At 39.8% G+C, this 12962-nt stretch overlaps 2 protein-coding genes across 6 annotated transcripts in view; one reads left to right on the plus strand and one right to left on the minus strand.

Moving 5' to 3' along the window:
- Window positions 1-12962, plus strand: part of ARHGAP6 (Rho GTPase activating protein 6) — a 486163-nt gene that overhangs the window by 338877 nt on the left and 134324 nt on the right. The window lies entirely within an intron of this gene.
- On the minus strand, window positions 2195-10107 carry AMELX (amelogenin X-linked). Its single transcript, XM_060138621.1, has 7 exons — window positions 10054-10107; window positions 7134-7181; window positions 6438-6441; window positions 5824-5861; window positions 5716-5760; window positions 4611-4973; window positions 2195-2200 (listed from the first exon to the last, which is right to left on the minus strand). Exons 1-7 carry the CDS (start codon window positions 10105-10107, stop codon window positions 2195-2197), a joined length of 558 nt encoding a protein of 185 aa, XP_059994604.1.

The raw sequence follows: 12962 nt of genomic DNA on the forward strand, positions 1-12962 counted from the left end.
TAGAGAATCCTCTTAGATCAGAAAAATTGAAAGCAGCCCCAGTCTGACTCCGAAGTCTGTGTTCTTTCCAATATCACACACAGTCTTCGAGTAACATCATTCCTTACACCCTTGAAATGTTTCTCAGTAGGAGTAAACATAATGGCAATATTTTCGTGAGCTGTGGAAGGCAGAGTATGGTGGAGGCATATATTTTGGAGAATACACCAGGATATGTATTTCTATCTATCTTCCTATCGGATTGTTTTTTTCAGGAAAGTCATTGACAAAATAATTCTCCTTAGTCCTGGACATAGAAGCTTTACATTGTTGGAAGAGAAAGTTTGCTGGCATATCATAAATGATAGGGGTCCTGATACTGATGTCATGACCCACTAATCAATTGTGAAAGACACTGAAAGACACTAGCATAGAAATAGAGTGTGTATCATTCACCTAGAGATAGATGGTTCCAAGGTTGGTTAATTCAGGGACACGATGCTGCCACCAACGACCTAGGGGCTTTCTGCCTTGCCACTTGCCCCTCCTGGTCACAAGATGGCAGCCACAACTCTAGGCATTACATCCTCAAACAAATAGATCCAAAGACAGGACAGCACTTTTTCCTAGCATGTATATATATACATCTTAAATTAGAGGGTAATTCTTTTCCCCAGAAGCTCCTCCTCTCCTACTAGACTTCCCTTTTGGCCTCATTCATTGTTTAAGTTCCACCACAATCAATCCCTAAATCAGTCACTAGCAAGGGAAATAGATGCCGCATTTGGTATGGATATGGTAACTGGAGGAGCGAACATGCGTTCCGTGGGACAGGGGAGGGAGCTCCTCTCTCCTGAGTTTGTGGAAGGCCCGATGCTCGGATTAATTCCAGCACAGCCGACAAGGAAGGAGTGGTGAGGAAAGGTGTTGCACACCTAGCTAACGATGTCTGCCACATTTGCCAGGGCATTTTGACTATACTTCTGTCATAGTGTTAATATTATTAGGCCTTCTCTTATCATTATCTGTGCGCTTATTTTATCTCTTTGGTAGATTCTAGATTCCTTAAGGATGGGGACTTACCATTTTTATCAGGACATGGAATAGTGCTTTGCCCTGAAAGGTGATGAATAAATATTGACTAAATTGATTAGAATTGGCCTATGCCAATTGATTAAAAGCTTTCCTGCTTTTTTATTGACTCTGAATTCTTTAAAATCAAGTTATTTGTTTGAATATCAACACCCTCCCAGTAAAGTTATGTTTATTCAGTCCAGAAAATGATTAAGGGGCCTTAATCATAAAGGTATTAGAATAAAGTTACTGTGGGTACTGTGTAATATAAACCCTAAAAAGACTGTTCACAATTCTGTTTGGGTGTAGGAGGAAAAAAGGATTCAAATATAAACATAAGTGGGAAAGAAAACTTGTATTGAGTCCATTTTATGCATCTGTTAACATTTTGAAGACTGTACAGTAGAATTTATCATCTTAAAGATGATGAAGTGAAAGCAATGACTTGTATTAAAATCGCTGTGATTCTCTATTTAAAGCTCCATTTCATAGAAGTTTTCTTAGGAAAACTACCTCAATAATTTACAATTCAGTACCTCATTATACGTACCACATAATTTCATCAAAAAATCACTTTCAGTAGAATGAGATAGATCACAAGACCAGAGTTTGGTTACTAATGTGGTGTAGTGTAAAGCCAGCGTTCCAAGTTTTAATTTGTTTTGTAATAGAAATGTTTCTCAAAATCTTATCTTTTTTAATGTAAAGAATTCTTCATGTAAACTTCCCTTCTTTTGGTTCAGGTTCAGTGACTATACGTGTTCATAATTTTTCACGTTATCAACTATTACAACTACAGTATAAACTTCTGTTTTTTAAAAGATTTGAGATGGTGTAATTTTAATTTTCTCCACAAAGAAATATAGTCCTCATTTGCATGCAGAATGGTCAACTTGTAGGTGTAAATGAGCAGCTCCTGTCTTATTCAAGAAGAGCCATTTATTACATCTTCTTTCAAGTGACATGAAATTTTAAGTTTAATTCAACACAAAGACATGAATGGTCTTTCAAACATTTTATTGTTTGCTAAAGGTACTTTTCAGTTACAGAATTTGCTAAGTGATGGTAGGAACAAATCGTTCCTTGTGTTCTTGTGTCATTCTGAAAGCAACTGGAATACCTGTTCTCATTTTCTGATCTTTCAATCCTGGGGGAAAAAAAAGCAAAAAGAGCAAGTAAAACAATTGACAAATATTCCTAGTGAGTATCAGGTACAGTCACACATACGGCTTCAGTTTTGCCAAAACAATATTACAGCCATTGAAATTGAACTCTATAATTTTCAAACTTTCTTTGTTATCTCATTGTCTTTAGATACGAGGTGTCCAAGATGGAGGCCCCTGCCTTCAGAACACTTAAAACTATTATTCAATAATAAAATAACAGTTGCTGCCTTTTGTTGAGTACTTCCTGCATGCCTGGCGCTGAACTCATCACTTTATTTTATTTTCCATAAGACAACTCTAAGAAGCTATCACTATTTATATTCTAATTTTATTTTATTATTCTTTTTAACATCTTTATTGGCGTATAATTGCTTTACAATGGCGTGTTAGTTTCTGCTTTATAACAAAGTGAATCAGTTATACATATACATATATCCCCATGTCTCCTCCCTCTTGCGTCTCCCTCCCTCCCACCCTCCCTATCCCACCCCTCTAGGTGGACACAGAGCACCGAGCTGATCTCCCTGTGCCATGCGGCTGCTTCCCACTAGCTATCTATTTTACGTTTGGTAGTGTATAGATGTCCATGCCTCTCTCTCACTTCGTCCCAGCTTACCCTTCCCCCTCCCCGTGTCCTCAAGTCCATTCTCTATGTCTGCGTCTTTTTTCCTGTCCTGCCCCTGGTTCTTCAGAACCTTTATTTTTTTTTTAGATTCCATATATATGTGTTAGCGTACGATATTTGTTTTTCTCTTTCTGACTTACTTCACTCTGTATGACAGACTCTAGGTCCATCCACCTCACTACAAATACCTCAATTTCATTTCTTTTTATGGCTGAGTAATATTCCATTGTGTATATGTGCCACATCTTCTTTATCCATTCATCTGTCGATGGACACTTAGGTTGCTTCCATGTCCTGGCTATTGTAAATAGTGCTGCAATGAACATTGTGGTACATGTCTCTTTTTGAATTATGGTTTTCTCAGGGAATATGCCCAGTAGTGGGATTGCTGGGTCGTATGGTAGTTCTATTTTTAGTTTTTTAAGGAACCTCCATGCTGTTCTCCATAGTGGCTGTGTCAATTTACATTCCCACCAACAGTGCAAGAGGGTTCCCTTTTCTCCACACCCGCTCCAGCATTTATTGTTATCCTCTAATTTTACATGGGAATTTTAAAGAGTTCAAACTACCTACCCGAAGTCACCTTTCCATAAATAGCTCTGGCAATGTTTATAAAGTTCATGGCCTTAACTATTAATAAAGAGATAAATAAATGCATTTTCTGTACAAACAGGGAACATGTGCCTTAGAGTAGAATAATCCACTATTGGCACCACCAGCTTATTTGGGATACAGTCAATTTTCAAATATGCTCTGTATTCTCCAGAAATATGCCCATAATTTTGAAGCCATATATAACATATAATCTTACTGGAAAACTGTGGTATCTGTTCTTAGACAGAGGCTTGAAAATTATCTGATTTAGTTGCTTTCTCTCATTTTAAAGAAGGGAAAACACCCATAAATTTGAAGTGACTTGTGCAATACCATCTCCTCTTTGCGTGCAAAGCCGGAACAGGAGCCCAGATATCCTGGCTTCCCATCCGGGTCATTTCTACCTCACTCCTCACTTTCTCAGTAGAAGATCATCGATAGCATTTATAACTTGGAATTACATTTGAATTCATACATGCAGTAGAATTATATAATCTCATATACACTCAAGTAAGGATTTATATATACGGATAAGGGTCACTTATTTTATTGACTATTTCCCACTCATTTGCAAGAGCTTTCTGTAATGAAAGGATATTTTGTGCTTAATTGTGAAGACTTCTTGCTAAAAGCTTAATCTGTAGAATCCCAGCACTGAAAAAGGAATCTAGCAATGTGTCTAGTTTAGCCTCCTCCAGGTTGGATTAAAAACCACTTCAGACAAGTAATTTTCTTTTAGGTTCTTAAAGAGATTTCCCACCTACCCGTTCAAATATTTGCATCCCCTCACTGTCAAAAATGACCCTTTTTAAAAATCTTCAGTGCAATTCTAGCCTATTCTTGATGGTCAAACCTTTGAAAGATAAGGAGAACTAATATTCCCTTATAGTGTTGTCCTTAAAATTAACAGGTTTCAATAATACATATTCTGGTAGGAATTCAAAGTAATTATAGAATTTAAACCCACCGTGAAAGCTACGGTCTTAATTACTAAGCCATGTAGATAAGCGCATTTATAATAGAAACTTACAGTACAGGCTTGGACTCACAGAATCATCAGACTGTTGCTACTGAAACTCCAGGCCTTGGATTGTGTGGGAATTGAGAACTCTGGGGGCTAGTCTCGCTTTACCGTTTTCGTAGGTGTTGCAGCGACTTCAGGGTGTACTCACCACTTCCTCCCGCTTGGTCTTGTCTGTTGCGGGCCAAGCCTCCAGAGGCAGGTCAGGAAGCATGGGGGGCAGGGGCTGCATGGGGAACATCGGAGGCAGAGGCGGCTGGGGCAGCAGGGGCGGGTGAGGCTGTGGCTGGACGGGCTGCTGGGCGGGCACAGGGAGGTGTGGCTGGTGGGGTTGGCTTGGAGTCATGGAGTGCTGGCCAGGAATTGGCATCATGGTTTGCTGGGGGCCCATGGGCTGCTGGGCGGGCACCATGGGGAAGTGGTGATGAGGCTGCAGGGCAGCCTGCTGGGATACCACGGGAATGATTTGGTGACGCAGCCAGCCACCCATGGGTTCGTAACCGTAGGACGGGTACTGGTGAGAAACAAAGAATCAGGTTTACCATCAGCTCCATTGACATCTGTCACCTACAGATTGTCACTTGCCATCTGCTTCTACAAGGATTAAATTATGAGCCACTGCAGCTTCTGACCTTCAACACCCCCTGCAAGAAGTTCAGGGTGGAGATCAGGAATGAGCCACTCTGTGCTCTGGGAAAAACTGGCAGAACAGGTTTTCAGATGGTTAGCTCTTTTCAGGAGACGATTTTATGAGCCCAGTTCTTCAATCTCCTCACATCTAGAAAAGCACTGAAATCCTTCATGTCTGCTCCTCATGACTTGCAGCAACCTTCTGCAAAAACTGTGCTCGATTGCATGTACTCCTCTTCACCAGAATCACATATATACTGACCTTCCCCACTACTTCTTTGGAGCAGTTTCTCAGAGCCCTTTGAAATGTGTCTCCTGGGCTATAGTTCTCACCTTGTCCCAAATAAAAATTAACTCACAACACTCATGTTCTGCATTTTTTTTTCAGTCAGCACTTCCAGCTGGAGAAGTAGCAGTGTTTTCTTGGTCATTGTGACAATATTAACACTTATTCATGTTTCCCTGTGCAAGAATTTCTAACTGTGTACATAGATATGACAGTTTACAAACTAGATTTCCCATTAGTGTCTATATGTGGCATAGATATGTTACCTCACTTAAAAGGGAATTGAAATGCATGCTTGATATTTTAAGGGAATAAAGAACAACAAAAATAATCTACGCACCGGGTGTCTTATTACGTTCTGGTACCACTTCAGAGGGGTGAGCACCTTAGGAGAAAGAGACATTAGAATACATTTGTTTTGATTTAGTGACGTGAAACATACACTCACTGATGCAGTCCCGTCAATACGGACAACCTGAAAATATGCTCTATGGAGGAAAGAATAAGGTAGACGTTTGTCAGGTGCTCCCTATGTGTGAGGCTCTACCTTACATCCATGACACACATTTTTCATGTTTTCCCACATACTCTGAGGCAAGTATCTTCACCCTCACTTTCACAGACAAGGTCACGGAGAGTTAAAGAGGTACATGAGCTCGACAGAGGTTACAAAAGTAGTAAGTCTGTTTAATTCCCTGGCCCCTGCTGTTCTTTGCAAGAGAAAAACAAAATGGAAAATTAATGTCATATAACATTAATTATATACTGTTTTGATTTGATGTCACAATGAAACAGATAAAGGAGGCAGAAACACTGTCCCTCATCCTAGAAACACAGGTTTTCAGGTCAAATATGTCAACCTTTTAAGGTTTAACAGAAAATCTTGCCTCAAATATTTTTTTGACACTTTTCCTCACTTTGTATGAGTAAACAAACTCATGGATTGTCATTTGAACGTATGAGAGAAGGAAGAGTTTCCTTCCTTTCTAAACATTATGTATTCAGTTCACGTCAGGCCCGGGGACTCCTTCGTGTACAACATTTGATATCAATACAACGAACAATTCTTAACCTTGTTCAAGTTATACTTAACAAAGCACCTTTTATATTGCTGAATTACTTTGCTCCCCAAATAACATTTTGAAGTGTGGGTATTATTCTTATTTCCCTTTTCCAGATGAGGAAACTAAAGTTCCAGAGAGAGAAAATGATTTGCCCAAGGTCACATGCTTAGTATGGGGTTGAGGAGAGCCTCACACCCGATTTCTAGAAATCTCATGCTTTCCATTGCTCTACAGAATGTCTCACAGACCGCTCGGTCGCTCATATTTCAGTAAAGACAAATGAAGGAGATGCATAGAGTATGAACATCTTAGAAGCAGGAGTTTTCCAGCTGGAAAGGATCTTAAATAACGTCTTACCTGATTCCCCATGTTTTACAGGCTGGGGTAGAACAAAGGTGTTCAGCCACAGTTCATTTCTGCCCTACTATGCAGTCCCCCTGAGTGGTAGTTCATGATGGATAAATTTTATAGCCATGTAAGAGGAGAAACTGAGTCAGAGAGGCCAGGTAGGAGTGTTCTGGGGCAATGCAGGCTTGAGGTGACCCATCAGGGCTTAAACCAGGAAGCTGGTAGTGAGAACTGAAAAAGTGGGACTGAGAAACATCTTGAATGAAGAATCAACACACTATGGTTTACAGAGCCCAGGGCATTGTTAACTCAAACAATGGTCAAAATTAGTAAAGAGAAAAATTACCTCATAGCTGAAGTTGATATAACCAGGGTGCCCAGGATGAGGTGGTAGCTTTTATAGGGAGGGGGAAAGGAGAAGAAAAAGAATGAGGGAGAGGGAGAGAAAGAAGGAGAGAGAGAGAGAGAGAGAGAGAGAGGAAGAGATTAAGTCAATATGCAATTTTCACATTAAGACAGACTGAAGCTACTTTTTAAAAATCTATATAGTGCAGAATATATTTGAGGTCTACTTTTAGTTTGAACATGTACGCTGTGTAGGAGAGGAACCCTCTTATTTTAAAAAGGTCCACAACAGCTAAATGACCTGGGGGCAGAAACCAGCACACATTTATCCTCCAGTGATCTTCAGACACCCCTCCATCCATGCTGTCAATGAATCCTGCTCTATCCTACTCTATCATTTCATTTCTTGATGCAACTGTCGACTAAAAATATATTCACAATCTAAAAGTTGAGAGTTCTGTTGTACTCGGCAGAAATTTTTAGGACTTCAAGCCCAGGAGACAGCATCTCAAGTAACCCTGAGAAAACTGCTCCAAGGAGGCAAGGGGGGAGCCAGGATATATAGAAGTTTTGCAACAAAGGGCAGGTAGTCTGAACGTCGAAAGATTATTGTTAATTAACCAAAACCAGACATCTCAAGTTAAGGAATTTAGCGCTTTTCTATGTATGGGAAGATGCAAGAGTCTGGGCTCACTGAAATCCTTCCTTTGATGGGCACCTCAGCTATCCGGGGCCAGTATCCTGTGTTTTCATATCCTGAGTTTCCTCAGGGCTCACCGCGGGGAGTGGCTGCCGTCTGATGGCTGCTAGATGGCAGGTATTCTTCCCTTCCTGAGTTCCCTCAGGGCTCACAGCTCACCGTGGCAGTGGCTGCAATCCCTGAGGACTGTGACATCCTTTGTTTACTGGTATGGCAGGCAATATTCCATTTCTCAACACTCACTCCATGTTGGGAAGAATGATATGTTTCTCTTACACAATTAGAAAATACCAGCAAGAAGAGAATTGTCTCACAAACCTTCCCTTATAGATCAGGAGGTGGATAAGTGCTTAAGTACCAACGAGATTACTCATAATTGGCATGCAAAGTAAATAGCACATCAACAACAACAAAACGACTAAGCGTGAATTATCGATGAATGTGAAAACAAGATGGGTGTGGTAAAGTGGAAACATTAGAAGTCCCATGGAAAATGAAAGAGTTGATTTATGAAGTTTTGGCCGATTCTTTCCATTATTCTGTCATCTTTTTATCATTCTGTCAATGTTTCTATGGCAGAAAAATTTTAAAGCTCAAAATGAAGAACAACCTGAATAATTATCTAAACCAGGACTCTCTGTCTTTTCAGAAGTGGAGGCCAAGTGATTGATGCCCGACTTCTGTTGAATTAGCCTAGTTTTTAAACTCAGTTAATTAGCATTACTTTTCTCTTTATCCTCTACCTTTCAAAATTAAAATATTCTGGGTACTATTACCTTATATATATAATTAATTTAGAATTACACATAATTTGAATTGCTATTGTCATAGACCATTGATTCTTTTATCTCACCCTCTTCTCTTAGATTTGACTTATACTGTATTAGTTTTGTTGCAATAAGCCATTTGTTTAGAAAGGATCTATTCCCAACAGACTTGGAGCACTAGCATATCCAAAATTAATTTTAGTTCGCTTTCAGATTTGAATGCTCATTTGTTTAGCTACAAAGTTCTGGTTCAAACATCACTATTCCCTCAGAACTTTGGAGGCTTTGCCCGATTGTCTTTAAATATTTCTCTGCTTAAGCTGAAGCTTGATGTCCATTTGATTCTTTCCTTTAACCCGCATTGTGGAATTCTGGTTGGCCCTGGAGTGTGGGAGAGGGAGAGGAGAGAGATCATCCCCCCCTCAGGCAGCGAGTTGATTAAGGCTCTGTTCTCTCGAAATGCTCCTATTTCATAAGAGGATTTATTCCTCTCATCTGAATGTGAATTATTTTAGTTTTAGTTAACTGCCTTTCCTCTGTCTTCTTGATAGAAGCCCTCAGAGAATAGGGGTGTTGAACTGAGGAGTGGAAAAGGGACTGGATTTGTAATGCAGGGGCCCTCAGGGGACTAGGAATTGCCACAATGTAGGATTTCAGGAAGGCAGAGCACAGAATCTTGGTCTTACGGGTGAGAGAGGAAGAGAGGAAGTGATATTCAAGCTTTGCTGGCTTCTGGTTGTATCAACTGCTCTTTAGGCCACCGAAAAGCAGATGGATCCTGCCTTGCCTGCATGTGACCTAACCTCTTCTGTGTCTGTGTTTAGAGAGAATTGGTCAGACTCCCTGGTCCTTGGTACATTTGAATGTAAAATATAGCCATATGTATTGAGCATAGGTTGGATTCCAGACGACCACACGGAAGTCATGTGCTTAACAGGTGCGCCCAAAAGGATGAGGCCTCTCAGAACGGGGAGGTGGGTCAAGAAAGGAATTCCTAACACAAAATCTGACCCTCTGAAGGACAACGGCAGTGGAGTTTGGAGAGCACGAAAATACTTGGATCTTGTGAGAAATTGGGTTTTAGAGAAAACTGACATTTTTGTAATATTCGCCTAAGGCCGATTAAGTACTGTCTCTGGAGGCCTTTCAAGGGTCCCTTCCAAAAGTTTCCTCCATCTAGAGATGGGTGATGTTATTTACAATCTGAGTGTCCCATCAGAATCTCCTGCTCCCACCCCAGCCGTACTGAATCAGAATCTTTGGCATCTGGGAATCCTTTTTTTTTTTTTTTTTTTTTTTACAAGTTCTTCATAGTGTTTCTTAAACACAGAGACATTTGAGGATATCTGATCTTGTACTGCTTTAAACCCTAACGTTTACCAACTGTGGGGCAGACTTTTACTTCCAAGCTTGTGAAATTGGACATTGACTTCTGAAGGGGGTGTTTTACTCACGGGCATAGAGAAGGCTGCTCCCAGGAGGCAGGCAAACAAAATCCAGGTCCCCATTTCTTGATGGCCCTGAAATATAAGTCAACACCCACTTTTCTTATCTCTTCTCAAGTATGGCCGTAATTAATGCTTCATAAAACCCATATTAGTCTGTTGCCAGTAAAAAGGATAGGACCATTCCTGGTGAGGTTGCTTCATTCCTATATGGTTTCCAGTTCTGAACCCATTTTATTGTTTCTGGAATTACAGTGGTAATAAAGATGCTTTTCATTTAGGTTGAGAGCTGAACAAGTTGTAGGAACATAAATGATCTATCATTACACGACTTTGCATGCCATTTTCCTATACCTGTATAGCCTGTAGAGTCTTAGAAGCTAAATGTAGCTTATAATTAATGATTAAAAGAATAGAGTTGGCTCTAAAAGTTGAGGAGATCATCAAGGTGCACAGTATCTGATACTTTTAGAACCAGGAGGCACAGAAATGTTTTTTGGTACCGTCCACCTGAGCACTGCTACTGTTAAAAACAAAGACCAATCATCTGAGGAAATAGAATAAGGAAGGAGTGGAATTTAGTTTCAGGTGTTCTGACCCGTAGGACTTCAGGCAAGACCCTCAGGTGACATATCCCTGAGCTCCAGATGTGGAGCAAAAGATGTGGTTGAAGGGAAGGGAGAGGACGGTGCTAATATTCTGTGATTATTGAATGAATTTTGAATGCCTTTTATTTGAAAGATTCCATATTTAGTTAATGACATCTTTTGTTTGACACTGCACTGTAATTATTCTGCAAATAAGACCCTTGGAACATGAAGCAAAATAAGCCATCCTAAAATACATTGCTTTGTGGTGTAAATTATTGACTAAGTTTGAGAAGTATCAGAAGAAAGGCCTTAAATTTTGCACAGGAAGTGAATATCAAGTGTAATAATGCTGGCTATGAGAAGTCCACTGACATTTTTACCTCCTAAATCTGTTTTTTAAAGTTTGAATTAATGAAGGAAATCATTCAGTTGATGGTTCTATCTGATGGAATTAAATGAGATGTTTTTCCAAGAAATGGATCACAGCCTGTGAAAGATTATTTTTACCTTAATTGATAAGTAATTAAAATAAATATTTTGCTGTGAAATTTGGCCCTGAAAAGTGCTTCGGGATTCTGGACCTAAAATTTAAAGAAATCTAGACAAACATTTTGCTCCATTAGAAAGTAATATAATTCATTTAAGTAATCAGAGTCTAATTGGCATCTTTTGAACACGAAATGCAGAAAAAGAATAAGTCTAATAGAAAGGATACCAAATTATGAATAAAATCCACATACCTTTGAATGCGCGTATCAGATTAAGTTTCTGTCTGAAACTCAGGGATGCTGCTTGATCCTTTAGATTTCTTCCAACTAAGAGCTCATTATATACCATTCATGGCATCTAGAACAGCCAGTCAGGTTTCTGAAAGAAAAATGTGTTGAGTATAACTAAAAATCCCTGCATCATGACTTTTAGAAGCTGGGATCAAATGTAAGGCTGTATGTTGTGATTAGTGCATATAGAGTCTTTCATTATAGGCAATAATAGGTTTAACAGGCAAAAATTTCATCAGGCTGTCTTTAAGTCAGCCAATTAGTTGACTGCACATGCTGATATATTCAGATTTACTGTCAATAAGTGGCTATGTCATTCTCTGTTCCCTGGTTCTAACAAACAACATTGTTCTTTACCAAAAAAATGTTAGATGGTTGAGTTTCTGAAGTGTAATCAAAGTGTAGGGTTCCCTAGCCCTCAGAACAGGATAAATTGATTCAAATCCCCATTCTGGTAAAATCCGAAAGCTCTTTCCAGTAATTCTCTGAGGGATTATAATTTCAGGATCACCACTGCTCTATCTTCTACTTGCATTGAAGGTATTTTCTCATTCCCTGTGATTATTCCTTCATCACCATTCTGGTGTCCACGGAAAGAGCATAAAGTCCCTTCTCCTCGGCCCCATCCTGCAGCCCATCTGCCATCCAAGCACCCATGAACTCAAGGTTATCACAGTAACCAGACTTTTACTCATGATCTGAAAGACAAGGCAAGGAACATATCGCATACCACACCACACACCTAAAAACGTATTTTGATTCCTGCAAACACGTGTATCACAGGAAGCATTGCCCTGGCTCCCACACCCCACATAGCAGCTCAGCCCCTCTCAGTATGATGACCCTTCTTAGCCTGCATCCTTCTGGCACAACCCCACATTCTCTAGCAAGCAAGTCCGAATTCTACTCTCTCTTTTTTTTCAGAGTCTCCTTACTGTCCCTTTTGCTGTCTTGTCCCCATGTTCTCAGCAGCCTCTCCTTTGCCTGAACAACAAACCAAAGCCCTGCTCTCTCTTAGAGGATCTCCGATCTAGCTATTAAATTCTTTGACACTTCTACCTTAGTAAAGCGTATGGATTTTTTATTTTATTCTAAAATATGATCAATTAAAAAGCAAAATTTGTGACCAGTGATAAGAGGTAGCTGATGAGTAGTCTATCACTATTAGGTCAATAGAAGAAATACTCATTACATACCCAGATACTATTGCAGTATAGCCAGAACTTTTCGACTATTTAAGTAATATTTTGAAAGTTGGTTCATGTACCTATATTCTTTTATTGATGCTCCACATTGGCTGAATTAAATTCAAGGAGAAAATATGCATGGAAGGCAATGTAGTATTATTAAGAGCCGGAGATTAGAATTATGTGGGTCCTGAACCCAGCTTCCCCGAGGGTTTAGGGACCATTGACAAGATACTAAGTCTATCTGAGCCTCAGTTTTCTCATCAGTAAAATGAAGGTAATTATAGAACCTACCTAAGAGGATTTGTGTGAAAACTACATGAGAGACATCTCTGGGGGGAATGGAAAATCATCACCTTCCC

The sequence above is a fragment of the Lagenorhynchus albirostris genome, chromosome X (assembly GCF_949774975.1).
Source record: "Lagenorhynchus albirostris chromosome X, mLagAlb1.1, whole genome shotgun sequence".
NCBI classification, from domain to species: Eukaryota; Metazoa; Chordata; class Mammalia; order Artiodactyla; family Delphinidae; genus Lagenorhynchus; species Lagenorhynchus albirostris.

Bases quoted from the DNA above. Each gene is read 5' to 3' on its own strand.
- AMELX (XM_060138621.1), bottom strand. From the start codon at position 10,107: ATGGGGACCTGGATTTTGTTTGCCTGCCTCCTGGGAGCAGCCTTCTCT. The intron at 7,182-10,053 runs GTGAGTAAAACA...TCCCTATAAAAG, and splicing joins GAGCAGCCTTCTCTATGCCC to CTACCACCTCATCCTGGGCA. The intron at 5,761-5,823 runs GTGAGTGTATGT...CTTTCTCCTAAG, and splicing joins GTATTGACGGGACTGCATCA to GTGCTCACCCCTCTGAAGTG.